Here is a 27,388-nt window from a genome sequence, read left to right on the forward strand (position 1 = left end):
GAGAGACTAATGGCACCAGTCGACTGGACCTAGGTGAGTCACTTTAAATGGGGTGAATATTTCTACAGTCACTTATTTTAACTAATATATTTTTTATTTCATTGGCATTGTTTTGTAGAAATCTGTTTTCATGTTGATATTTAATTATTTTTTGTATAAAAAAGTAAATTAAATTCAAAATTTAAATAAAAATACTAGAATATAATTTCCTTGTTATTGTTGGTGTTTGGTTATAACTGTTGTGTCTGTTTCCATGCTTGTGTATTTCTGTGCACAAAGTTAAAAAATAAGACTTAAATGAACAAGTGAAACTTCTTAAAAACAACTACTCTGTAAAACTTACTTGGTTGGAAAAATCCTACGTGTCAGTCAGGCTCATATCCTGCCCTGTTTTATTTGCAGACTGAATCTCACAGTGAGTGTGATTTTAGCATAAGACCAATTTGTCTCAGGGACAGCCTGACAACGTGGTGAAAGAAAATCACATCATGCAGACACACAAAGAGACTCTAAGGAAAGACAACAGAGGAAAAAAAAACAATCTAGTAGTCAAAAGTCTGTTTTTTAATTTAACTAACAAAACTATTTTTGCCCACTTCCTCCACCTGAGCCTACAGAAGTCACTGTCACCGTATGAGAGAAGGTTTCCCTATGCAGGATAGTTCATGAGCAAACACACTCTCTAGTCACAGGAATATGTAGATCATAAACAGTATTAACAAATACAGCAGTTAAAAAACTCAATCAGAAGTACAGTAGTCATCAGTAAATGTAGAGAAAAGCTTTGACAGCATCAAGAGATAAAAATACATCTACAGGAAGGAAGAGATCACACACATAACAAACACATTATGAGCTATAAAAAGCTGCCCATTACAGTCAGTTCATTTAATGAATTTCAATGTCATTTTCCACTCAGCACACACTTAACACTCGATGACGCACGAGGGGGCCAACCTCACGCTTCTCATCATTAGTATAAACTTCACCTCTTCACACAAAATGATATAAATAGGACACACAGTTGTCACTGCAGCTGTGTATTAATTTACTCCAACCTTCACCCAGCAGATGACCTGTAGGACATTTTTTACCATTATTGATTCTACTCAGTGCCAATTGATTGTTTACTCCTAGGATAAATAAGTCTCACTTTCTTCACGTGGTGACCTTTTAAAACTTGCCAGTCTTCAAATGTGTGTAATTACTCTGTTTTAAATTTATTGTGGAGAGGTGAACTGACAGCAGGGGAATTAAATGAATTTGGTTGTAGATAGTCATGCAGAATCTATTAAACCAAGATAGCGACTCAGCTCAGAGGTTTAGTGATGACTTTTGTGAATCTTCTTTTGGCTTCATGCTGTCTGTGAACTCAATTCAGCACGATATTTTAGACACTATGTGCAGCAACATAATAAAACAAGATTCAGACAGTCTTTGGAGCAGTTTTGGGGACAGCAGATGTTTGATATTATCATATATAGTCGTATGTGGTGAGCTTGTTTGCATAAAGCTACAAATCTACTGGTCAGTCGGTGAAAGATAAACCTTCAGTTCAGGGGGGAAGAACTGACTTTCAAGCTGCCTAACCTTAAACTATTTTGAACAGCTAGATATATAAAGAGAGATGAAATTAAAAAAATTTTCTCCGTTCTCCAGTCATAGTAATTCATAGCAATGAAACTGTAGATGAGGACTGTATTTTTTGCTTTGTGACAACTGACAGCACACACGTAGAAGTAATCCAGTGTCTTCTTACATCTCTTTCTTCACATGCTTATTTTTATCTTTTTGGGCAGCTTCAGTTTTTAAAGGACCTGATTGTCAGGACTCGGTCCTTTTTGTGCATCCACCAAAGTCATATTTAAAACTTTGGGTCAGAAATGAGAACACCAGTGTGGCACTTCAGGAATGAGAGTGTTAAGCAAAAAAAACAATTATATGCCAACAACTATTCACAAACCTATAAATTCATACCTTATTCAGTGCTGAGCAGCTTGTCCTTACAATTACAATACCTTTTGATTCAGATCTATGATTCAATAAGTAAAATAAAAATTGAATGTAGAAAAATAGATGAAATTGTGTTTTGTAAAATCCTTGATCATGGCAGGAAATATGCATTCATATTGAAAAATATAAATATTAATTGTTTAAACACACAGGTTTCTACATTAAAAAACTATGCACCATAAGAGGAGCTTCTTAGAAGTCTATTACCAGATATGACTGCATGTTATTGATTAGGTAAAATCAATGTGTCGAATATAGATAATGTGTAAGAAATGTTGCTAGTGTTAGCAGCTGCTTTATATCCGTATTTCTCTGTGGTGACATCAAATAAAGACACATTATCCTACAATTTGTGGTGTTATAGGGAAAAAGTAGCCGTATTTTGTAACTCATCTGTTACCATTTATGCTGCATTTTTGTTTGCATGCTTGCTGTGTGGAAATCCCCTACACCTTAATTTTACTGGGGGGTTTAAGTTAAGTATATTAAATGTGAGTGTGGCAGGCTGGAGTATCCAAGCATGACTCCGTCAATGGCAGCACAGTAGATCAGTCACTCAGTCTTGGTGCACCTCTCAATACCTCATGTTTTTATTTGAGGAAAAATGAGGACAGAAAGTGACTGTAATAAAGGGAAGAACGCAAGTTTGTCCTTTTTCTCACTGTCTACTTCCTCATTTACACCTGATGAGGGACATGATGATGATGAGGAGGAGAAGCATGAAGAGTGGTCCGATCATTAACCTCACATTCCTCACAAGCAAAAAAAGGTGACAGATTTCACCAGAGCTTCTCTTATTCCAGTGAGAAGTTCAAACAGAACAAAACACTGCTTTAGTCTGTGTGTAGCTGCTGAGTCAAAGTTCAGATGACTCCGTAGTCCCTGAGAGACTTGATCAGCACTGTGTCCTTGATGTCGCTGAACACCCTGCGGATGTTGCTGGTGTCTGTGGCACAGGTGAAGTGTGGGTACAGAGTCTTCCATTCCTCCCTATTGTCCCGGTTGACGGCCTGCTGCTCATACAGTTTACGGATGTAGTTCTTTGCGTCCTCTGGATCTTTTCTCTTACCTGTGACAGATAACAAGAAGTGATGGAAAAGGACTACAAAATGGCAAAATACTGGTTTGGGTTCAGACTAGAGCTCACAATTGTAGTCAATTAATGTATTACTCCATGGACTGACCTGTGGAATATTTTGACAGCCATGTTTAACTTTTCCTAAACTTTTTTCCAAAAGTTGGTACTGAGCCTCCTGAACAGAGTTTAAAACATTTTTAAGGTGTCTCATTTGAGCAAAAAGAAAATTACTTCATATTGAATAAGATCTAAATCTCACAATAAATCATGATTTTTTTCGTTTTCATGATAAGAGCCTTCCTAATAAGCATATCCCAAAAATCTTAATTTACCACAGTTAATGAAAAAACACTTTTAACATAGTCAGGCAATGCTTTCTCACTCAGCATGTGTTCATCTTACCTGTTAGATGGAGACTTGGGTAAAATGTTTTTGCAAACTTTGGATGTTAATAGGGCCACATTGATTTAATTCTCTCTGCCAGGGAACCACATTGGTACAAATGTAGGGAACTCTTAATTATATCTAAATTTACTTAACTATAAGTATTCTACAGATAGTCTGCTGAAAGGAACAAATATGCAGCTTCAAAAGGACCAACATTGATATTTTTGATAGGGCTGTCATAGTTAACGTGTTATATATAATATTGCGCTAACTCAAATTACTTTTAACGGCGCTAATTTTTTTGTCGCATGATTAATGCATACGCGTTCTGTATGACCCTCGACCCATCCCGTAGTTTGCCAGACCAGGAAGTGGCGCTGTCGTGATGCGGTACAAGCGAGCAGAAATGGATAAAGGACAGAGACTTTTGAATGACAGGTTCAGCTTTCAGATCATGTCAGATAAGACTTAAGTTATTTTCTCCTACTGTCGACATGAACGGAGTTACAGGAAGTTCGTAGAGTCTTATATAGCCCGCACCACTCGCTGGCCATGCACACCGCTAATGCAGAGAGCCGCCCCCCTCGCCATGCTGGATTTGTTTACACTGGAGACACTCAGACAACTCTGCAGGGATGGATGCATTTCCCGGTGTGCCGACGCACTTTTGGGCCAGTATGATTTATTCATTTATTTAGGCTATTATATCTGCCATGAACCGGCACCACAGCTGCGCTGACTATTTATAATGACTGTTGACTGTTCCGATCACGTCTCCTAAAGGTCTGTTTAACCCCCGCTCTCATCCCCACGCAGCTCCTGCTTGAAAGTGAAAGTATTCGGAAAAAAACTAAACTTACTAAAACGATCGACTGGAACTGTAAATAAACGCCAAATTTAAATAACAGTCAATCAAGATGCTGCAAAACTGACTCTGCAGTCCCTATAGGAGATTGTCTGATGCATGGTGAATGTACAGCTGCATCATGAGGAGGAGGAGGAGGAGACAGAGCAGCAGAGGCTGGTGTGTGACAGGAGAGCAGAGGTTGGTGAATGAGCTCTGTAGAGTATCATAAGCTGAGAGCATTATTAGACTGTGGGTCTCCTTTATTTAGGAAGAAAAAAATGGTTTTAGATTAAATCTGTAGCTCTTCTATGATCTGAAGAATGAAGAGATGGTTAAGTCCTCTTACTACACCTTAAAAGTTCTCCACTGAGACTTCTTTTACTTTGTGTGTTCATGAGTTTTGAAAAGAGGCTTCACATGTGTGTTGGAATTTGTACATATATACATTCTCAAACTTTAATTTGTGTGCTCTAAGGACTGAGGTTCAAGTTTTAAATTAGATCAAAATATTGGTATTGGTATTGAATCAGCTAAAATCAATTTGTACACAGTGGCATATTGCATATCAGTGAAATCCAATATCATGCATCGCTAATTTAGGGGTTAAAATGAAATTGAAGCCATTACAGCTAAAATTTTCAATGCATGAACAGTGGATATCTTGGTCAACAGGCTATATTGAACTTACTTTTTTCCAATAAAACTAATGCATAACAAAAGTTTTACAGAGACATTTAAAGCCAATTATACCAGCTTATTTCTTACAAAAAACAAAACATGCAGTCAAAGATTATGATATGAGTATCCCTATTTGTCATGTTGTAATCCATGTGTGCATGGTGTTATACCACACTGATGACTCAAGCTGAAATCCTTCATGGCAGATATGTTCTGTTTTCTTCATATCTACAAATTATTAATATTTAAAAATGGCTTACAATGAGCAAGGAAGGTGGCCCAATGTGGGCTGGTTACCTACCCCTGGTTTATGCTTTTACACTATTTCCATGCAGTCAGATGATGCTAAAGCTAGCTAAAACTACAATGGCATTAATTAGTATCAGTTTAGAGGACGAAAAAATGTTTTTTGATTTATTTAGTATGTTTTCATTAATGCCTTTATTAATTTTGTTTTATATTGTTCCCACTACACTGAAAGCCCTCTTTGATTTGTGTGGAGTTTTATACAAACTCTAAGAGGGCTTTCATATGTTTTGCACTGAAGGGAGGCTTCTGTCTAGCCACTCTGCCATCAAGCCCAGATCAGTGGAGGGCTGCAGTGATGGCTGTCCTTCTAGAACTCTGTCCCATCTCCAAACATGATCTTGGAGCTCAGTCAGAGTGACCACTGGGTTCTTGATCATCTCACCTTCAGGGGTCCTTCTCCCCTCAAACAGATTCCTCAGTTTGGCTGGATGACCAGCTCTTGAAAGTGTCCTGGTTGTACCAGACTTCTTCTATAATAAAATTATGGAGGCCACTGTACTCTTGAGAACTTTCATTGCTTTTCTGTGCCTTGCAGAAATCCTGTCTCTGAGCTCTTCAGGCAGTTCTTTTGACCTCATGGCTTGATTTTTTCTTCTGATATGCATTGTCATCTGTGAGACCCTCTATAGAGAGATGTGTGCCTTTCCAAATCATGTCCAATCAATTTAATTTACCACAGATGGACTCCAATCAAGGTTCTGATTTCACTTTGTCATGATGGGATATTGATAGTAGTTTAATTAAAAAAATTTTTGGTGGAAGGGGGTCTGAATACATTCTAAATGAACTGTAGACCTAATGATGCACATAAATATGACTGTATGAATTTTCCTAAATGGTCTGGTCTAAGCAAAGAGTTAGTAGAAGTTTTAAACATTTACACTGACTTCCTCCACATTCTTTTACTAATAAAACTGAGGAAAAAGCCTAACAATGAACCTTTTTTTATGTAGGTGTTTGGTCTAGTCTGAAGTCAAGTTGAGCAGCAACATTAGCCTTTTGGCTTCATTATTTGGTATCCCTGAGGGTTAGGTTCTATAGAAGAATTTCCCTAGCAGCCAGGAATGAATTAAAAAAAAAAATCAGCACCTTTTTCAAGGCTTTATCTAAGGAGAGGCCCACAGCCTAAGGCATTAAAAGCCCTGTTACTGACAGAAATAATAATGAAGACATTAAATGTAGCCCTATATTAAATAAAAAAAATATCAATCCCTCATTAAAGTTAAACTGGTATTGTTGCTTCATAAATGAAAAAATTAATTTGTTTCAATAAAAATATACTAATCAAATTTCTAATTTTTCTTTGAATTACTAGACTGAAGGGCGCTTCAACAACAGCAGCCTTTAAAAGCAACCGCAGTAGCACTAAGGCGAGCAATGAAGCAGGACAGTGGCATTAGAAGCAGATAACAGCCAACAGCAGCCAGGGCGGGAACTCTGCAGAGTTGTCGTTAAGGTTAAATTGACATTAAAGAGCTTGACCCTGTGCTAGTCATTATTTTACCCCGCTAATGTTGATGTTAAAACACTGTCGGTGCACTGCACACTCACAGGTAAATGCTTGCAGTCACTCACTATCACCATGTACAGACACTTCACAAATGTACCCCTGGAGGTTTGTGGGGGTTGAGCTTGCGGGAAGCAAAGTATATCTCTGTTGTTGCCATGGGTAACAGAGGGAGAAAGGGTTGTGGTGGTGGTGGGGGGGTTGTGGGAGAATGCTGGATAGGGGATGTGTTAGGGCAGCCTTTCACACCAGCAGATCTGCAGCCACATCATTAAGCACACAAACTAACTGGAAGTCCTCATTGTATGTCTGCGTGCATAAATAAAGCTATCTTGAAGAGCTTTAATGATTGTTGGCTTTGTGGATGCCAGGAGAGGGATGGAGGGAGAATCTTTCAACATCAGAGTCAGGGACACAAGTGGGATTTTTATCACCTTGCAAACATTATTTTGGAAATATTTTTTTCTACCAGGGCAAGGGGATATGATGAGATGACTAAAAGCAAATAGGCTGGAGAAAAACAACATCACCACCCCTTTGGACTCTGACATGAATCAGTCCACATTGTGATGGGGAATCACATCTGTGAGAAACAGGCTCAAATTAAGATAGACGAAGGCTTTGAAATTGGCTACTGAATAGACTTCGCCCACATGCATTCCTTCAAATACTGTAATAATTTCTTACTTTCAGTAATTGAACCCTTACTTTGAGCTTCACCAAAAAGATTTGGCTGAGCAAATTCAAAATTGGTTTCATGTCACTTTGTTTCTATGAATGCTGATGTCAAAACACAGCACAGATATTAAAGCGCAGTTATCGCTAAAGGTTATCATTATAATTAAAATATTAACAGTATGATAACCGTGGGGAAATTTTATCACAGTTATCATTAATACCGATAACCGATTCAGCTCTATTTTTAATATTAGATGTAATCTCAGGGCAGAATATCAGTACCATATTGAAGATTACTATACACTCATTATCACTTATCAGCCAGGAAACCCTGACTTGAATTTTCAGGTAGTTTCAAACATTTTAGTCTGGTGAAGGGTGAGACATGTTTGTTCAAGTCAGAATTATTCACACCACAAAAGTGGTGAAGTCACTAACAAAGACGGCAACGACTCATTTCACAAAATGAAATATGTAACTTAACAAAAAAACGGCATCACCTAAATCTTTTTTTCGCTGATTTTGATGAATCTTGTTTCCTCCAACTGACTTCCCTCTAGTTAGTCTAGCTTCTTCAATATATGGGAAATGGAGTTGCGCTTATATAGCACTTTCTTAAAACACTGATGGCAGAGGCTGCTTTGGAGAATTGGGTATCTGTATTAGCTAATCCCATTCATACAAATCCATACCCATTTACACGCAACAGCAGTGGGAACAAACTGGGGTTAAGTGTCTCCTGCAGGACACATTGACATGTGACAAACCAATAACCTTCTGACTGCAGAATGACTCTACCTACTGAGCCACAGTCGCCACATATATCCTCTCTTTAGATTAAAAAAAACAAACACAGGGATCCACATCTTACCATTGAAGCTGGGGAAGTATTTCTGCAGGTCAGAGGTCTGTATTTTGTCAGATAGGATGTCAGTCTTGTTGAGGAAGAGGATGATGGAGGTGCTATGGAACCATGGAGAATGGATGGTAGTGTAGAACAAAGCCAGACTCTCATGCATGCGGTTCTGAAGAAAAATAAATCATAGGAATAACACAGAGATACTTAAAACAGAGGGGGGTAAACTGATTACAGAGACAGGATTCTAAGAGATGATTTTCACTTGAAGAAAAAAAAAAATCTGAGAGATAGCATGAGGGATTTAGATTGCTGAAGATGAGGTGGTCCTTTAAAGAGAGGAGGGGGGAGTTTATGGGGGGTCTGGAGTACATGGGGCCACTGTGAGGTTAATGAATGTGTTGGCAGATAGAAAAGTGGCTGGGTGAGATAAGGGCTTGGTGACAGTATGAGAGGGAAGGAGGAGAAGGTGGGGGTGGCAGGGTTGTTGTGCTAGAGTGAAACCTGCTGGTGAATGGATGAAATGACTGCAGTGGTTGTAAAGATAAGGTAAAGAAGAGAAGAACAACAGATGACCAATGGATAAGTGTACAGATCATGGGTAAAGATACTGTATTTTTGCTCAAATGGTGTATGTATAGTTCTTTTCTCAGTGGCAGATTTGTACCTATAACTCTGCTTTATCAACCCAACAACTAAATTGACTTGTTGATAGAAACAAGATTGACAAACAAATGAACAGAAAGCATAAAATCGGCTTATTCTCACACCATTGATTGGTGTTGGCACAGATAATCCTGGTTTTAAGTTAATGCAGAAGTGAGAAAAATAGATTATATATTCAGTATAATTTATTTATTTCCTTAATGGTCAGTCTATAAAGTATCTTTAAAAGTAGATTTGAGTTTTCCAGAGTAAAATATGTATAAAAAAATATACTTTTTAAAACAATTTTTGAATGTTATAAAATCAAGACAGATTATCAGAACTGTGGCTGAATTATTCTTTTCTTCATTAAATACTTTTTTGTTACAGATACAAAATGATTCACTGGCTGTCAAATAAAGAAAGATGGATTGACAGATAGATGGACTTATGATGGTGTTTAAGGTGATTTTTAGTTGATGGAATTAATTTCCCCATTTTCAAAATACACTATTTCTTCTTGTTTGTATTTCCTGTTTGGATACAGATCTGATTTATTTCGAGAAAAAAAAAACTTTATGTAGATCAAAGATTATGACATGAACTAAACCACCGAAAAAGGCACCTTTTTACTGACTGAAAAGGAATCATGTGAACAGCAACAGGGTGCAGATGACTTTTGACTTTTCCACTGGGGTGTTTGTGAGTTTTTTAACTGGAATGAGACATTAAGAGGCAGTGGTGGACTGGTTTTACATTACTGTGCCTGCAGGGAGACAATGTGGGGGCTAAACAAAAGTGTACTGTAAGGGACAATACAAGTCTTGATTAAAAAATTATTGCACTAATTATAGACATAAATTCATCATTTTTAATGCATTAATGCTTACTGCCCTTAAAGTAACCTCATATATTAAGTCATCGCTCAGGCTGCCTTTTGGTTTGGACAATTTTCCAACAAGACAGATTCACTGATAAAGTCAAAATAGAGAAGTAAACACAGTTTTTTACTTACAATGGTTTCTCTCTCCTCCAGGGTCTGGTCGTACTCACTAAGGGACGCCAGAAAGATGAGAGAGGTGACGTTTTCAAAGCAGTGAATCCACTTCCGACGCTCTGATTTCTGGCCACCAACATCAACAATCCTGTCAGAAAAAGGGATGATGAAGAGGTAAGGGATAGGCAAAAAAGCACTTTGAAAGGTATATTAATTTGCTCTATTTCTGTCCATTCACCATCCACCACGTTCAGCCTTAAGCGCTCAGAGTAACTGATGTCATTTGAGTCCATGCATGTGGAACAGGGCTGCATTAATGACACAAAAATAATGGCACAAATTCACTGTGCTGGAGTACGGAGCAGAGATGACAACGCCACTGCAACTGTTGAAATGCTTATGCACTGTTCTCACACCCACATTTGGCTTTCTCACAGCTATTAATTAGCAGATCATGCTTATTCAGGAAGGAGGAAGTAGACTGCACCAAACACCAATGTAATGTGTCATGTTCCACACATGTGACATGTGTGACAAATAAAAGCAACTGTCTTTGTGAAAGAACTTACTCAGAATTGAAGCTGATGTTTTCTTTGATAAAAGCAAAATTTAAAACTACAACACAAATGGCTCACTTCTGTATTACCACATAAAGACCACTACTTTATCTGATGAATATTTGTTCTTTTTAGCTTGTTTTAAAACTCAGTTTAAGAGCAGGGAACACAATGTTGCTTTTCAGGTAAACACTGGATTTTTTTCTGCTGAAAAAGAAGAAATACTAACAGATGTTTGAAATGAAACCGCAGAGCGACACGTCACTACCTGCCAGGAGCTTTGCAACACAACATGAGAAATCTGATCCTAAATCACCCCAACAGGTGTGAGCAGACAAAGCCTTTGTGAGAGTCTGTGGTGTTTTTTGCACAGTGCAGTGAATAGTGTGGGTATTAGATTCATCCCCCCAACAGGTTAAAGAGTGGCCACCTTAGTGTGATGTTTTTTATGGTGAAAGAATAGTCATGGATGCCCGTTGTGGGGAATCGAACTCGCAGCACGTCCTGCTCTGTGGGGATGTACTCTGGGGCAGAGATGCGGTCCAGGTTACTCATGTAGCTGAAAGAGAAAAAAGATAAAATTTTACAACAGTGCTGAGAGAAAGCCTTATCAATACATCCACCCTCATGCATGTAAAACAAGCTTTAATGACACAGAATAAATGTAAAAAAAAAAAAAAAACACTGATTAAAATACATGACAGACCTAAGTGAGCCCATATCAGCTGGTGTACTAACTCCAGTTTTACAGCTTGTGCTGATATAAGCTGTCATTAGCCTATGTTGACTGCCTGTCTCTTATCATGCAAACAATGGTGATAGAGCTGCTGGGTAAACACAGAGCAGTGTAGGAAAAGAGAGAAAACCCAGAGACAGGCTGAGGCCAGACTTTGTTCTCTGACATGTTTGAGCATGAAGCTCACAGCTGCTGGCAGTCCAATCATTTCATGATAGTTTCAGTTCAATAAAGACGATTAACTGCTCGAGTGACATTTGGCTGTTGTCCTCAAATACTCTTTGATCAACTGGTGGTTTCAACATGGCTGAAAATAGACTGAGAGAAAAACAGCCTGTAGTGCTGTAGCCCCCTCCAGTGGTCTCTATTTAAAAAACACATAAAACACTGAACTCTGAATACTGCTGTGAAAACCACAGACATGAGGAGGAATAACAACTAAGTTAGAAACAAAAGCATTTTGAGTGAGTAAAAACACGATAACACTCCAACCCCAAAACATTTTGGTCATTAGTGGACTTTGACAAACCTTGAGCTTTCCATTTCTTTTTAAAAGAAAACTTAAATTGATTTTATATTAAAAAAAAAAGTTTTAAAATAATGAGACATAAAACACTTTCTGAACTAAAAGAGCTTCTCCAGCCTCCCCAATGTTTTCAGTGAAAAACAATCCAATCTCCCTTATTCCCAGGTGCTCTGCTGTAGGTGTTATTATGAGGAGAACTTTCAATGATATGGTAGACAGAAAAACTATGTTTCTCCCAATGGCTAACTGTAGTGGATAACCTACATAATTTAATCAAACATCCAACTAAATGTAAATTCAAGATGGAAGTTATAAGTCATATTTTATGAAATGTCCGTGGTTTTACTAATAACCAGAATATGTACCTTTCACAGCTGTGGTGTTTTAACAGGCTTTAAAATCTGACATTGAATTGAATACTTTTTAAGACCTCTTCTAAGACCCTCCTAATATATTGTAAGACCCCAGTGCATCTTCAGTTTCTAACCAGGTACACTGCTGGGACAGTTGTGTGCATGTTTTATGCAGACTGTAAGATAAAAATGTGTCATCATAGTAAAGAAAATGCAGATAGTATTTGTTAGTGTAGTATGTAAATAAAACTCTCTTTGAGGTGCTATAGTGCTTACATTAAGTCTTTCAGCTTGTATTACATTAGGCAAAGCTAGTTTTGATTTACAAAATCCTGTAAAATGTTAACAAGTATCAGCTTCAGCTCCAACCCCTTCTCCTCCCACCTCTCTTTTCAGAAAGCTTGCATTTACCTATAATATGCACGCACAGATTGCTCGATCACACAGTGAACTTGCTAGTTAGGGCACTAATCGCTCAACGGGCCAGAACATAAACAAGTGCACAGCCTAATGTTAGATATGGAAGATTTCCATCACAATCTGTGATTTAAACTTAACATAAAAACAAAAACGTGAAAAAAATCAAGTTTTTGATCAATTTAAAAATTGAAAACAGCTACAAGTTTTAAGACTTCATTGTTTCAGTTAAGACTTTTTAATACTCTCTAAAAGCCTTCATTTTTGCTTGATTGATTTATAAACTTTAAATATTTTTACACTGTATACACATGAATCAGGCATACTAATAAAAAAATGCACAATCAAGAGGGACTAGTTTGTGAAATAACCGAGAATAAGAATTCAAAACATCCACAAATAAAGAGAAAAATGTAAAGGCTCTGACTGGGCTCTACAGCTGCTTTAAAGTGAATAAGGTTGTGTCAAACTTCCTTTAGCAAAACACAATAGTCACATCACCTGTATGAGGTATAACAGATGATATTCATGCATTTTTATCTCTGAATTGCTGTGATAATCAGGGGGTAGCATTAACCTTGCAAAGCAGATGGCTAGGCCTGTTTCCGTGTTTCTCACTGGCGAATCCATCTTGCAAAGCTCCCATCTGAACCGTTTGGGCCCGGCTAGAAAGTGACAGGACCAATCAGCAAAGGGGCAGTACTTTCAGGCATGGCAGAGTCGTGACATAAGTAAGCAGCAACAAGAGCCCGGTGCAATTATGGCAAAAAACATTAGCGTGGATGCTGCAAAAACGCCAGTTTTATCAGAACTTGACAACATTTCTTTGTTAAAAGAAGAACAAAGAACAGCAGTGAGTTGTTTACGTTTCAAAAAAGACAAAATTTGTGTGCTGACATGTTTGCAGTCGCCATGGTTCGCGTTATGCAGTTCTGTATGGAGTTTACTCTTTCGGTTCGGGCGCAGCTTGGTTGTGGCTAGGTCACGTGTTTTGCTGCTCTGTTTGGCCCGTAAAGATGTGACAGACAGAACGTTCATCCAATCACCCTGCAAATTTTTTTCAAATGCTCTGCCTTTTCCCAATCGCTGTCTATGAGGGGTTTTTGGGAAAGGGCAGTGAAACAAATCCATCTGGCGGGCCAGGTTAGAGTAGCGTCATGTTACTATGGAAACGGTGCTTTGACAGAAGGAACTGGATGTCACACCCAAACTTCACCAAATGTATCATGGTGGCTGGGAATAAGCTGGATAGGAGAAGCTTGTCGAGGCTTCACCTGGAAACCATTTCAAAATTGTACCCTCCTGTCAAGCAATACTACAATATGTCACCCACACGTCATCCTGTTCATCCTGTTCATTGGCATTTATTTAACACTGATTTATTTCACAGCTTGAAAGATCGATACATTTTTTTTTTAAACCTAAAGATGATGAGTGAATGCAAATCTAGTTTGGTAATTACACTGTAATTTCAACATCTGGGCCCACTAAGAGTGAAGGTATGATGTCCTGTCTTGTGAAATACTCTCTGCATCTTGTGATATCATCTTAGGCAGCCTGACACTGTGACAGGTGTTTATCATGTTATAGCACTGGTTCTCCACCCAGAATGAGGGTGTAGCTGTACCACACATACTCACTATTCTGTGGAGTCCAGGAGCTGGTACTCACAGCGGCGGCTATAACAGACCCGGATGCCCGAGTCTGCCCAGAGACGGCGGATTGCGTCGACGTAGCCCCGATCCAGCTGGGTGACCTGAACTGTGTTTACATCCTGCACCCACTTGGCATAGATCTGGAAGACAGAACAAGGCAGTCTAGGATTGTATGATTTAGAGATATTGTCTTAAGTCTGTTAGAGCAGAGTGAGGACAGAGGTAACCACTGTGATTTTTTAACATTGGTCTTACTCATGTAATGCTGAGTTCACTATGATATTTCCATCTTCTATTTATAGACTACAAAATGCTCTGTGTTTCTGTTTTCTCTTGTTTAATGTGGGCATAATCCACAACTATCTGAATGCCTGCATTGCTGTGCATTTTTTGTGAGTTTGCACTTTAATGTTTGTTTTGGTTTGGTCCAGTGTGGATGCCGGTCTACCTCGTTCTCTGGGTTAGAGTAGGGGATTTTGAGTGTTGTCATGGCTCCTGTCATGGCCTTCATGGCTGTAAAAATGTTCTGGAAGATGCATTTGGCAAAGGCCCTCCTCTCCTCCTCTGAGAAGCCCCGTCCATGGATAATCCTCATCTGACGGATGAAGGTGGTTTTACCACTTTCCCCAGTTCCTGAGTCAAAAAGCATTAAAATTACAACCGTGAGATGTCAATCATCACACATGAACTCCTACAAAAAACATCAGAAATGTGGCATTTTTTTCTGGGTTGTTTGTTCACATCTGTGCTTAAAATAGTGAGTCAAGATAACAGACAAGTAGAGAGGTCTGATGCTGCGACAGTTTTTAACTTCATTTCACTGCTGCTTGCAATCGGAAGTATTCACAGTTCACTGAAAGAGGGGAGAAGAACTGGCAAAGTTCACTGGTGGTCTGGCAGAGTATTGAGTATTGAGTATGTGTGTGTTTAAACATGGTTATGAATATTTATCAGACAGAATAGGACTCTAAAAACAACAGCACCTACGACTACTAGCACCCCAGTGCATGTGTTTGAACCTCCCTGTTTGTTGACGAGAGCCTGACCTCATGGGTTAACTCCTCACTGTTCAAACACATGAGGGTCTGATGAGTTGAAATCTCTAAAACACCCGCTGATATGAACACCCTTGTGGGGATGATTGGTGAAAAGCTGATAAAAAAGTCACTGATTCCACAGTGGACCCCTGTCAAAAAATGTCTGTCTTGATTGAAGAAAGAAGCAATAACCATACAAAAAAGGTCCTGTTTTTTAAGGAGCTTATTGTTATAGTTTCATCTTCCTTACTGATTTGGGTAAAGGCTCGCATCTTTAGCACCATCAACCAATTTCAAGCAAAAACTTCAGATCGACTGTGCACCACCTGCACCCACACTACGACAAGACAAACAGGCTTCAGCATTAATTAATATTTACTTAGGTCATTAGAAATTATACCTTCCCAAAGCTATAATTTACTTACTTAGGCTACACTCTAGAAATAAAGGCTCAGCAGGTTTGTGACTCCTGCCTAACACTTATCTAACACAAATATCAACAGTCTGACACTTTAAGTGATCCATCAGCCAGTTTGAGTTAACAAACCTCAATGATTTTTGCTTGCTCTTTTTGTAAATCACCAGATTTTCACCCAAGTGATGTTGAAACTTTTCTTTATACAGTCAAAGCTGTCATTTTCCTCAAAAGAAATATGTAGGGAAACCACCAAAAAACAACACAAATATTGAATGAATAATGTTTATATTATTATCGAAACACACAGGAGGAAATTCTGCTGTAAACATTTAACTTTACCAACTATTCACATTGAAAAATTGTACAGGTTTATCACATCGGACCAGAGTTTATAAAGGGTACTAAAAGTTCATAGATAATGCTCATCCAGAGTAGATGAGGTTAGAGTTGGCAGATGACCGGTGGTAAAAAAGATAGATATTAGCAGCGAAAGAATCAGTTCTTTTTCTTCAGGAGTCAGTTAAGATGAATTAAAGATTTTGTGCTTTAGCCCATTTGCCAATTTATGTAATATATTATTTGAACTTATTTATAACATATACAAAAGTTAAATTTTTATGCATTAAAAACTGATCTTAGATCATTAGTCATATTTTATTTCAGTCTGCTTTATAATTAGCATAAAACTTACCATGGGAGCCTTTATTGATTAACACATAATAATAATAATAATAATAATAATAATAATAATAAAGGATTTTTAATAGTAATAATCATCATCATCATCATCATCATCATGAGAAGAACTGAAGAAGCATGCTGCAGTTAAAATGGAGTTTTGGGAGAATCGGATATTAAAAAATTTCCCTGTAAGGTTGTCAATAAATCATAATAATAGACAAATAAATAAGGAAGCCCTAAAGGGCCATGCACTGAGAAAAATAAATCTGGGCAAAAGTTAATTTAACTTAATTTAATCTGTGCAATTAACAATAAAAATCCAAGTTTCTAGCTTGACATAAGTACACCTAATGTTTTTGTCAGTTTCTTTTGTTAAAAATAAAAGACATTGTGGATTTTTTCCTAAACAAGAATAATTTAGGTAATGTAAGCCAATTTTCCAAAGTTTATCAACATAACTAAGCCTGATGTTGTTTCCTTTACTCAGTTTCATTCTGTGTTTCAAAACTACAAAATACTACATTATCCATGAATAAATGCCCCCTGTGATGCATTGTGGGTATTTCAAATTAGTGATAAATGGCTTTTCTAACAAGCAGGAATAGATGAACTGGTAACTGAAGACATGGCAGTGATAATAGATCAGATTGGTTGGATTCAAATCTGGGGATATGTGGGCAGAATTTTCACATGATGCCCTGGGGCAGAGTGTTTATATGTGTTAAATGTGATCAGGTGAGTTTAGATCCTTTCTTTGTTCATCTTACTGATGGATTATTGTTGATTCTGATGGTCAACACTTTTGCACCATGAGTGAAAAGAGTACTTCCTGAAACTGAGTTTGACTGCCTGACTTAGTTATGTGGTCAAAAATGTAACCATTCTCTGATAATTTTAGTGATGAGGGAAAATCAAGAAGGGGAGGAAACAAATGCAGATACTTCCTTTGCAAGCATTGTTACAGGTGTTTCTAATGACTACCACTGGTGGGAGGGAATCACAAATTATGCTTACATGTATTTCAAAGAAAAAATTAAGTTAAACAAAGATTAGTCTTGTTGAATCTACTTGAAAAATGTAAGTAAATTTCACTTTAATTTTTTGTTCGTGAACTAAAACAGAATAGTAGTTTTTACAAAGATTAATCTGGCTAGTCTACAAAAATAATTGATGCAAAAAGTTGCCTAGGTTTATTCTAAGTAGATTGGGCTGAATATTTTTATCAGTGTGTATTCACATATTTACTCCGTCTTCCCATGATAACGGGATAAATCAATTAATTATCACGGGAAAACAAACATTGTTTCCCATGATAATACAAAAATTAAGTCGTCACAAGAAAACCAGCGTTATCTCGAGATAACAACAAAAATAATGCGTTGTCACAAGAAAACGGACAGAAATGATTCGTTAAAGAGTAAAAACAAGTCTAAAACACTGCCACTGCACACTAATGATAATATAATTTCCTTTTATCACTCTTATCTAAAGCCGGTGGCAGCAAAATCAAATAGTGTTAAATTTCAATAAAATATCACTTCAGTTTTGTTAAGCTATTTCGTTGCACAGTTGTGGATTTTCACTGCAAAATCACATTAGATGAGAGCAGTAGTGGATTGCACAGCTGTATGCAAAAGGAACTTTACAGCTTTCTTTATTTTCCTCAAGTGCTTGTGAGTGCAGGTTTGATTGACACTCCAGTTCCTGTACGTAAACATTTGTTTCCAACCTTCTAAACAGAGAAAGAGGAAGTTAGATGTGACAATAATTCATATCATTGTTTACCGTCTCTGTATTACTGCAGGATTTCCAGGAGGGAATTGTTAAGCAGAGGTTCTTCTAACCCCCCTAACACCTTGAGTATTTGATTATTTTAATGCCTTATAAAAAACATACTTGATCAATTCAGGGCACTATTGAAATTGTGGCCCTGCTCTCTCTCTTAACATTATATTTCCAAAATGATGTGGTGAAACCATAATGTTAGGGTTAAGACTGTGTGGCCCTCTTATGATATATGACTTTATCTTTACATGAAATGATAAAAAACGTAACACAGTGAACCTAAGGTGAACCTAAACAACAGTGTTAGCAAACATATTCCACATATAGCAAACAACACATATTTAAAAAGGGGATGGATTTTTACATTTTTTTTTATCCTATTACTGCATGTTAACATTATATTCAAAACAATTATTTATCATCTATGTCAATACCAGAGACAATAAAGACATAAATTGCAATCTTATTTAACAATCTACTCTTTTATACTGATAGAAAATATATATTTTTACATTTCTGGAACTGAATTAAGTTGATCTTTGTTTGAGTTCATTTTTCAAACTCTTCCACAAATTCAATTCAATTCAAATAAATCCAGATCCAGAAATTAAAAGAAATGTGCTTTGAAGAGCTTGGGCTTTTTTATGTTAATGGAATTTCACATTATTTTTCATAAGATATACATTTTTATTTGTAATCTGAAGGTGAAGCTGAAGGTGCTTTTTAAGTGTCTCATGCAGAGCTGTTTGATCTGAAACATGTCTTGGTTTTTCATGACAGCATATCTTTAGAAAGCTTTGTTATAATGCATCATGCGTTGGGTTTTGAGCAGATTTGTGTTTAAATATTACACCAGGGAATCTATTAACACACACTCTTTCTTTTCTCTTGTTGTCAATAGTTATGTGTACATCTCCGTTTCTTTTGGGGTTTCCATACAGCATAGTGCCATAGCATTAATTTCACTTACCACAGATGCAAAGTATGCTGACTTTTGTCCAACTGTAGTTAAAAACTGTCATCTGTTTTGTTAATAGCTACTTACCCAAATAGGTTAACCCCCCTGATAGCGTACCTCTTAAGTTTTTGAGCAATATATTGTGTGGTACAATGTCAAATGCTTTCTTTAAAACAATAAATACTCTAATGGCACACTCCCTATGTCTATACAATTTGGGATTCCCTCTATTACTTTAAAACTTGAGGATGCAACATTTGATGAGACCCATGTAGAATCAACTCTACTCCCCCTCCCTTCCAGTTCTTCTCTGTTTAAGCTCCGTGGCTCCACCCCTCTTCTCACATACCTCTTCACGGATGAGCATGTCCGCCGAATTGAATACTGATGGTGGCAAAGCTCTAATGGAGTGATTTTGCTCCGCTTTTCCACTGAAATCAATGACCGGATTACAGGCAAGAAAACACTTCATCTCAGCATGAACAAATTCTACATAGGACCGAACACCGCTGGTAACTCCGTCATTGTATCAACTCACTGAGCTGAGAGGCGGAAGCGCACCTAATACAGCAGCCAATAGGAATGCTCCCTCTGATCTGAGCTGTGTGATTGGCTGTGAGTGCTAGCCTGCTCATTGGCTGGAGCCTCGTCCCTTGCTGGTTTTCCTCAAGTGAGAGTGCAGCGCGAGGAGGCGTTACAGAAGTGTGTTATTCTTTTAGATGGCTTTAATAACAAGACCCTGTCGGGTTGTGTTGTTTTTGTGGGCATACGACATTAAAAATAAATCACTTACTGCAGCTTTAAATGTGTGCAGTAGATGTTAATCTTTTAGGTCTGAGTCCAAACTGGCTGTTGCTATGAAATGTGTTTCTCAATGAAAAACTTGCTATAAACACTTTTAACTTTGAATGAGTTCATCATTTTTAAAGTTGTTATTATCACCAGCTTTTTTGTCGTGGTATGATTTTGCAATGATCAATTTCCAATGGACTGTACCACTTTACAATGACAAATTACAAATTAAAGTCATAGGTTTCACTATTTATTTTTCATCATACCTTCAGTGACTTGCTAGACTATTGTTATATCAGTTCTATAAAACTCAGCAGCAAGTTTTGTTTTTTCTTGCCTTTTCCTACCAGGTCTCTGCCTCCTCTTTGGTCTACTGCTCTTAGAAACATTGATATTGAAATGATCTTCCCATGGCTGTCATTTATTTTGTTGATTGTTCCTTGGTCATTGATTTATTTATTTCAGTTCGGATCCCTCATTTACAAAGAATTTAATAACATAGTTAACCACTCCATATCAGCACTGGTTTTACTGGTATCAATAAAACACAGAGGATATGTTTCTGGCTCCATTTCCAATAATATTAATTTACATGCTCCATATATATTTATGGTTTTTCTTATTATTACCTAATACTCTATTGTCATATTCCATCTTGCATATCCTTGAAATATAAGTTAACTAAATTTTATATTTCTTATATCTATTTTCTTCCACAATAGTTCTATACTTTTAATACTTCTCTTCATAAAGATTTTTGCATACAGACCCAGGCTAAACATTGCACCAATAAACTCATTAGTCATTTTATGCTAGTTTGGATTTAACAGTTTTTTGAGATATCCCCAAACTTTTTTTCCTTTGGTTCTTCTAATCAGTTTTGAAATAGTTCAATATTAGTTCCATGTGCTCTATGCAGCACATTATAAATGTTTCTAGTTATACATTCAGATAAATCATTAACTTTCGAAACAAAATAACTAGGACTGTCAAAAAATATATTCTTTAATCATGATTAATGTCAGAATTTCTGTAGTTAATTACAATTTACCCCCCACCCCCCTTTATGTCCTTTATGTAAAAATTCAGTGTTTACATTTTAAATTGTTTGTTTTTCATTATGGATTTGTGCAGTCTTAAATTCCCTGTTTGGATATAGACCTGGGACTTGTTATGGATTAAATAGGAATGTGTTGGAATGGTTAAAAAATAAAATGCTTGAGAACACAAGGTGCAGATGACTTTTGACTTGTTCAACAATTTAAATTGTTTTAAGGTGAAATTAATCATTAAAGAGCAGTTGTGTTCATGTTTACATCGCTGTGGCTGCAGTGAGATGATGTAGTCGCTTAAACAGTGTTTTTTAACTTATCTTAAATAGATCATCTTTGGTTTTTGGTTTGTTGAACAGAAAAAATGATGTCATCATGACAACATTCATACCATTTGGCAACCAGATCTTAACCAGTTGAAAAAGATGAACCCATTAGACAATTTAAATGTAAATGACCCAACAGTCCTAAAAGTGTGAATTTCAGTCTAATTCCAAATCTGGCTAATAAGAGCTAGATGAAGAGCATTTAATCATTACAGCTGCCAGGATCAAATTGGGTACTTCATTAGCTATATATGTCATCTTATTAGTCCATGAGTTTTCTAGATTATTCGGCTAATGTGTTCAGCTGTGATTAAAGTTTTATATACTTATAATCAAACTTAAGAACCAGATATTGCTTCCTGCCTTAACCTCCAACCCTGTATGCACATATGAGGAAGAAATATTGTGGCTTTCCTACAACATGGTAATCATGCTGTTAGGATTTTTGAGATAATTGTTCAGAATTATTTAAGGAATTTGCTTGAGATTTGCTCTTTGGGTGTTTAGGGGAATTTGCTTGGAAATTATCAGGTAATTCAAAGAAATGTATGGGATATTTTGCATATTTTGGAGAGTTTCATTGGAATATTTAGGATTTTCTTTTTTTTTTTTTTTTTTACTTTTTTTGCAGCTTGATGGGGAATTTGGGAAAAATTCTTTGTAAATGTTTAGGAATTGGATCCAGACTTGTGCATTAGGGTTGTAATCTGAAATTTTCAATAATTTTTAATGGAAAATTTCAAGGAATTTGTTTAGACATTTGGATGTTTTTGTCATTTTATGGAACTTTGGAGAAGGTATCTGTACATTTTTTTGAATTTGTCAAGAAATTTTAGGGGGATTGGCTTGAAAATTTTCAGAAATTTGCATGGAATTTCCAAAGCTTTATGACAAAGTTTCACTCATAGATTTGACAGCCATTTTAAGAAATTTGGAGTTACTTTTTATGAGATACTTTAATAATATGTCTAATAATTTGGGGATTTTGGAAAGGAAAATTTCCAAGAAATTCCTGTTCAAAGATGTGGCTGATGATTTAACTAATTAGACCCTACTTATTTCAAATAGGTGGGAGAAACTTAAAGTGCTTTCCAAAAAAAGCTCAGGTCTCAGGAGGTAAAAGTCCTGATGAAAATGAAGTGATCAAACCAGCTGTAAAGTATGCCTGGTGTCGCTGTGGTTTTCAGGTATTACCAATCCCAATCTAGCCCATTCTTTACATACCCACACAGTGACACATACTTTACATAGTTTTCTCCTGTTGCTTTAGGCTACCAAACAGGCCAAACAGTTTTAATCAGTATGTGGGGTGTTTCTCCTCTGATTTCATTGTACCTAAAGCTAGTTTAACTTCTCCTGTTTGCTTGATAAATACAACTGGCAACATACTGCCATAACTAGGCCTATTATAACAGAGGAACAAACAGCTGCGTGCTGTACTGTGTGTGTGTGCAGTTACTGACCCAATAGGAGGATTTTAATTTCCCTTTTCTCCTTCTTTTTCTGCTGTTTGAGGATCCTCTGGATTTCTTTGTCCACAGCGATGCTCCTTTTCTCATCTTCGGACAGACAACACAGACAGGTGCGGCGACACACCTGCCAACAACCCGCCATGGCCACAAAACCACTGAGATGACACTGTAAATAAATAATAGGTTGTTATAAGATGATAAGCACTGGCAATAAAGTTGTCATATCGCCTGGTGTCCAATCGAGCCCATTTGTTTTAATTCTAGATAATTAAACCTGCCTCATGCCTGGTTTCGTAGAAATCTAATATTCAGCAGTAAAAGGTCAGACCTTTAAAGTTTATTTTTAAATGTAATGCTGTAAGACCTCTGCCTGGTAGACTGTCTTTGTTTATCATCTCAACTTTTACAATTAGTGCTGGATGCTGTAACAATTAAAATAAAATAAAATAATATGAGTTTTAAAGTCACAAACAGAAACAAAACCTCTCCGTACCTCAAACCAGTCCGTCACACTCCCTGAAAACCAGCACTGATTTCGTCTCGCGGTCCATTTCCCACCGCACCTGTGGCTAACAGCTAGTTGCTCCTAACGCTAAAGCATTAACAGCTTCATTAACCCACTGACACTGAGTTGAATCACTTCTTTAAGTTTTTTTTTAAGTCCACACGAAACAACCTGCAGCTCGGGAAAGTCCGCCGCACCTACAGAGGAATGTGCAGAGTGTCAGTGTGTATGTCTGTGTGTGTGAGCTCTTCTCAAAACTCCCTGAAACAGGAACGCGCTCGAGGCGAGAGCGAGAGGGCGGCTCACGAGCGCATGAGGCGCAGGAAGTAAGACGACATGACAAGAAAATAAGAGCATACCTTTGCTATTTTACAATGGTACCGGTAATGGCATCAACATTCATTCATGATGCCGAATTTTAATTTAAAGAATTACAGTTTTTATATTATGTAGGCTACGTTTACCTAAAAGTATATTAATTTCTTTCCTGGCTTCAAGGGTTTGTTCTGAGCAGGGCAAACGAGCCTTTGTTTATTTTGTTCCCAGGACCTGGAATAACTTGCAGAGCACCTTATATCTGAGAAATCTTATCTTACTGTATCAAACTATGCTAAAATGCAATTTAACTGAAAAGTTTGATTGCTGGACTTATCCTTTTCCTTGTCTCTCATATTATACGTCATATTTCTTACTTTTGTTGTTCCTCTTGTTACTGGTGTGCTTCTTGGTCAGGTCTCCCTCAAAAACGAGATCTTAGTCTTTAGGGACTACCTGGTTGAATAAAATTTGAATAAAATAAAAAACAGATAATGATATTTATTACTATAGGCCTGATTATACTTTACACCTCGAACTTAAAAACATTTTCCACCAGTTTTCAGATGAGAAAAGGACCTGACACAACATTGTTAATTCTATCGTGACCAAATGTGCAGTGTGATAAAGAGGTGGAGTCCACATGGTACACTATAGATTTAGTGAAGATTTGTTTTCCATCCTACAAAATGTGATTCATCATTGTTGGAATTAACCACTCCTTGGGTGCATAAATCCAAAGCAAATAAACTTTGCACGAGTCTCACTTGGGTATTTTGCATGACGTTGGCAGATAGGACAGAAATAACACAATAAGAAGCACAGCCCAAACCACTTATAGCCTCGTGTTAGCATTAAGCCCTCAATGACAGTTTAGGGCATTACAAAACTTAAAAGGCCTGACCCATGCTGTCCGTGATGTTGACATTTAAACTGCAGTGAATGACAATGCACCGCTGTAAAGCCTATATCTGACACTAAACCTTAAACAGTGTCCAAAAAACGTTTTCACCCCCTTGGATGTTTTACCCTTTTATTGATTTTATAAATCAATCATGGTCAATATAACTTGGTTTATTTTTTTACTGAAAGACTTACAAACTAAATTTCTTTAATGTCAAAGTGAAAACTGATTTCTACAAAGTTATGTCAATTAGATGAAAATATGTTATATAAAATAAGTGACTGCATAAAAATTCACACACTTCAAGTCAGTATTGAAATGCACCCTTGGCTGCAATCACAGCACTGAGTCTGAATGGATAGGTCTCAATCAGGCTTGCATATCTGGACACTGCAATTTTGCTCTATTTTTTCTTTGCAAAACTGCTCATGGTCTGTCAGGTTGCATGGAGATTGGGTGTGAACAGCACTTTTCAAGTCCAGCCACAAATTCTCTTTTGGATTGAGGTCTTGGCTTTGACTCAGCCACTCCAGAACATTCACCTTGTTGTCTTTAAACCATTTCTGTGTAGCTTTGGCTGCATGCTTTGAGACATTACCTTGCTAGAAAATAATTCTTCTCCAAAGCCATAATTCTTTACATGTTATTTAACCCTTTACCTCTGAAATCCTACTAGGGCTGGCTGCTGAGAAGAATCCTCACATCATGATGCTGCCACCACCGTCCTTCACAGTGGGGATAGTGTTTGTGGTGATGTGCAGTGCTTGGTGTCTGCCAAACAGAGCATCTTGTCTGATGGCCAAATGCACCATTTTGGTCTCATCGGAAAAAGAACTTTCTCCCACTTGACCATGGAGTCTCTCATATGCCTTTTGGCAAACTCTAATACAGATTTAATATGAGTTTTCTTCAACTTTTCTTTATTTGCACTCTGTACATGTCTGTCTTTAATGTGAGGACTACAGATGGAAATCAGCTTTACGCTAAATCTCGTGCAGCCATCTTTTTGTTTTGTAAATAATCAATGACACTGGACGCTGTCCTGTTAAATAAATTAAACCTTAACCTTAAACCTTAAACAGTGGCTTTCTCTTTGACACTCCCCTAACGCTTTGACTGGTGAAGAATCTGGGCAAAAGCTGTCGTATGCAGAATCTCTCCAGTCTCTGCTGAAGCTTGGTGGCGTCTCTTTTCAGTCTCCTTCTTGCACAGTTACTCAGTTTGTGAGGATGTCCTGATCCAGGCAAATTTACACATGTGCCATATTCCTTCCATTTCTTGATAATGGATTTAACTGAACTCCAGGGATGTTCAATGCCTTAGAATGTTTTTGGATCCATCTCCAGACTTTTACTTTTCAATAACCTTTCCTCTGAGTTGCTTGGGGTGTGCTTTTTGTTTTCGTCATGCAATGGTAGCCATAAACACTTATTAACTAGTGACTGGATCCTCCAGACACAGGCGTCTTTATACAAATTCACTTCACTCAAGTGATCCCCATTTCATTAATTGTGAGACCACTAGCACCAATCAGCTGGAACTCTGTTGAATTAGGTCATTCCCTTTAAAGGGGGTGAATATTTATGCAGCCACTTATTTCACATTACATAATTTTGTTTGACATAACTTTGTAGAAATCTGTTTACTTTGGCATTTGAGAGGTTTTTCTTTTTTGTCCAAAAAAACAAATTATATTGGCCATGCTTAATTTATAACTCAATAAAGGGTAAAACATACAGGGGGTGATATTTTCATAGGAACTGTGTAACATCCAAGTCCCCTCCAAAGTTATGGGCAACTGTTTAGAATAATAATGTTATTTATTTTTGCTGCTGTTTTTGTTTTCTTTGTTTATGGATCCTATATGTGCAGCATAAATGTGCCATTCCTATGTCGCTGTCTATGTAAAAGGCCATTTTATTACATTCTATATATGAAAATGTTTCAGAATTTTGAGCTGGAACATATGAGTTGTGTATTAAGTAAATAGGCTATAACTTTAGATTGGTTAGCCTACATAATTCTCTCACCCAAGATTTTATAGTTGTCTATTTTTAACAGTTGTTGTTCCTGCATCCTCCATTGTTTACTTAAGCCAACCTTGGTATTTTGCAAGAGGCTGAACCTACATCTTGGACTGAGTCGACAGCATTATTTTGAAAAAAGAAGACGGAAGCTGGTGTTATTGTAATCCGTTGAGTTGACAGATGTTTGAATGAATGCAGATAAAGTTTCGGCTGCTTGTTTTACACTGCTGCTGAAGCTCCTCTGCTTCATGTTTCAGCTGTGACGGAGTTAAATCCCAATCTGGCAAGAGTTTCACTCAGATAGGCTACCATTATTATGAACTTATATAGAATAAGGCTTTTTATTTTGTCCTTTGAGAAACATGTGTAAAGTATGCCCTCCATAAATAATTTGAATTTAAATTAATAAAGCTTTTCCTTCAGGTCATAAAGAGAATAAACAGGTCTATAAAATATAAATACTGTAACACAATATAAAAACATTTTGCAACAAAGTAACAAATGTCATTTGGCTTCTAAGTGGGCTGCAACAAACATAAGAAGTTCCTGTAGTAGTGATTTAGGACTGGCACAGTGGTTTAAAATCGAGCTTCAGTTTATAAATCACTGTAAGTGTATTTTCACAGCAGAGATAAAGTGTACAACAGGTATTTTGTCACTCCTCTTTTGCTGCTCTTTGGATGTCAATCTTTTGTCTCTGCCAGTAAAACCGGTTTGTCTGGGTTTTCAGTCTCATATTGAGATCACTGGAGCTCTGAGTTGCCATGGAAACATGATGAGGTGAAAGAGTGGGAGGTGTAAGTGAGGAGGGGTCTTGTTTTTGGTTTACAAACATACTTCATATGCACCATGTGGACTGTATATATGCATGTGACGC

At 37.2% G+C, this 27,388-nt stretch overlaps 1 protein-coding gene across 1 annotated transcript; it reads right to left on the reverse strand.

The window, feature by feature from the left end:
* Positions 1–565: 565 nt before the first annotated feature.
* On the reverse strand, positions 566–23,509 carry LOC121512283 (guanine nucleotide-binding protein subunit alpha-11-like). Its single transcript, XM_041791458.1, has 8 exons — positions 23,254–23,509; positions 22,752–22,926; positions 14,688–14,872; positions 14,225–14,379; positions 10,983–11,111; positions 10,014–10,143; positions 8,369–8,522; positions 566–3,082 (listed from the first exon to the last, which is right to left on the reverse strand). The coding sequence occupies exons 2-8, from the start codon at positions 22,900–22,902 to the stop codon at positions 2,877–2,879; spliced, it is 1,110 nt and encodes a 369-aa protein (XP_041647392.1). The 5' UTR covers positions 22,903–22,926; positions 23,254–23,509; the 3' UTR covers positions 566–2,876.
* Between the last annotated feature and the right edge of the window lie 3,879 nt (positions 23,510–27,388).

The sequence above is a fragment of the Cheilinus undulatus genome, linkage group 7, assembly GCF_018320785.1.
Source record: "Cheilinus undulatus linkage group 7, ASM1832078v1, whole genome shotgun sequence".
Classification (NCBI taxonomy): domain Eukaryota; kingdom Metazoa; phylum Chordata; class Actinopteri; order Labriformes; family Labridae; genus Cheilinus; species Cheilinus undulatus.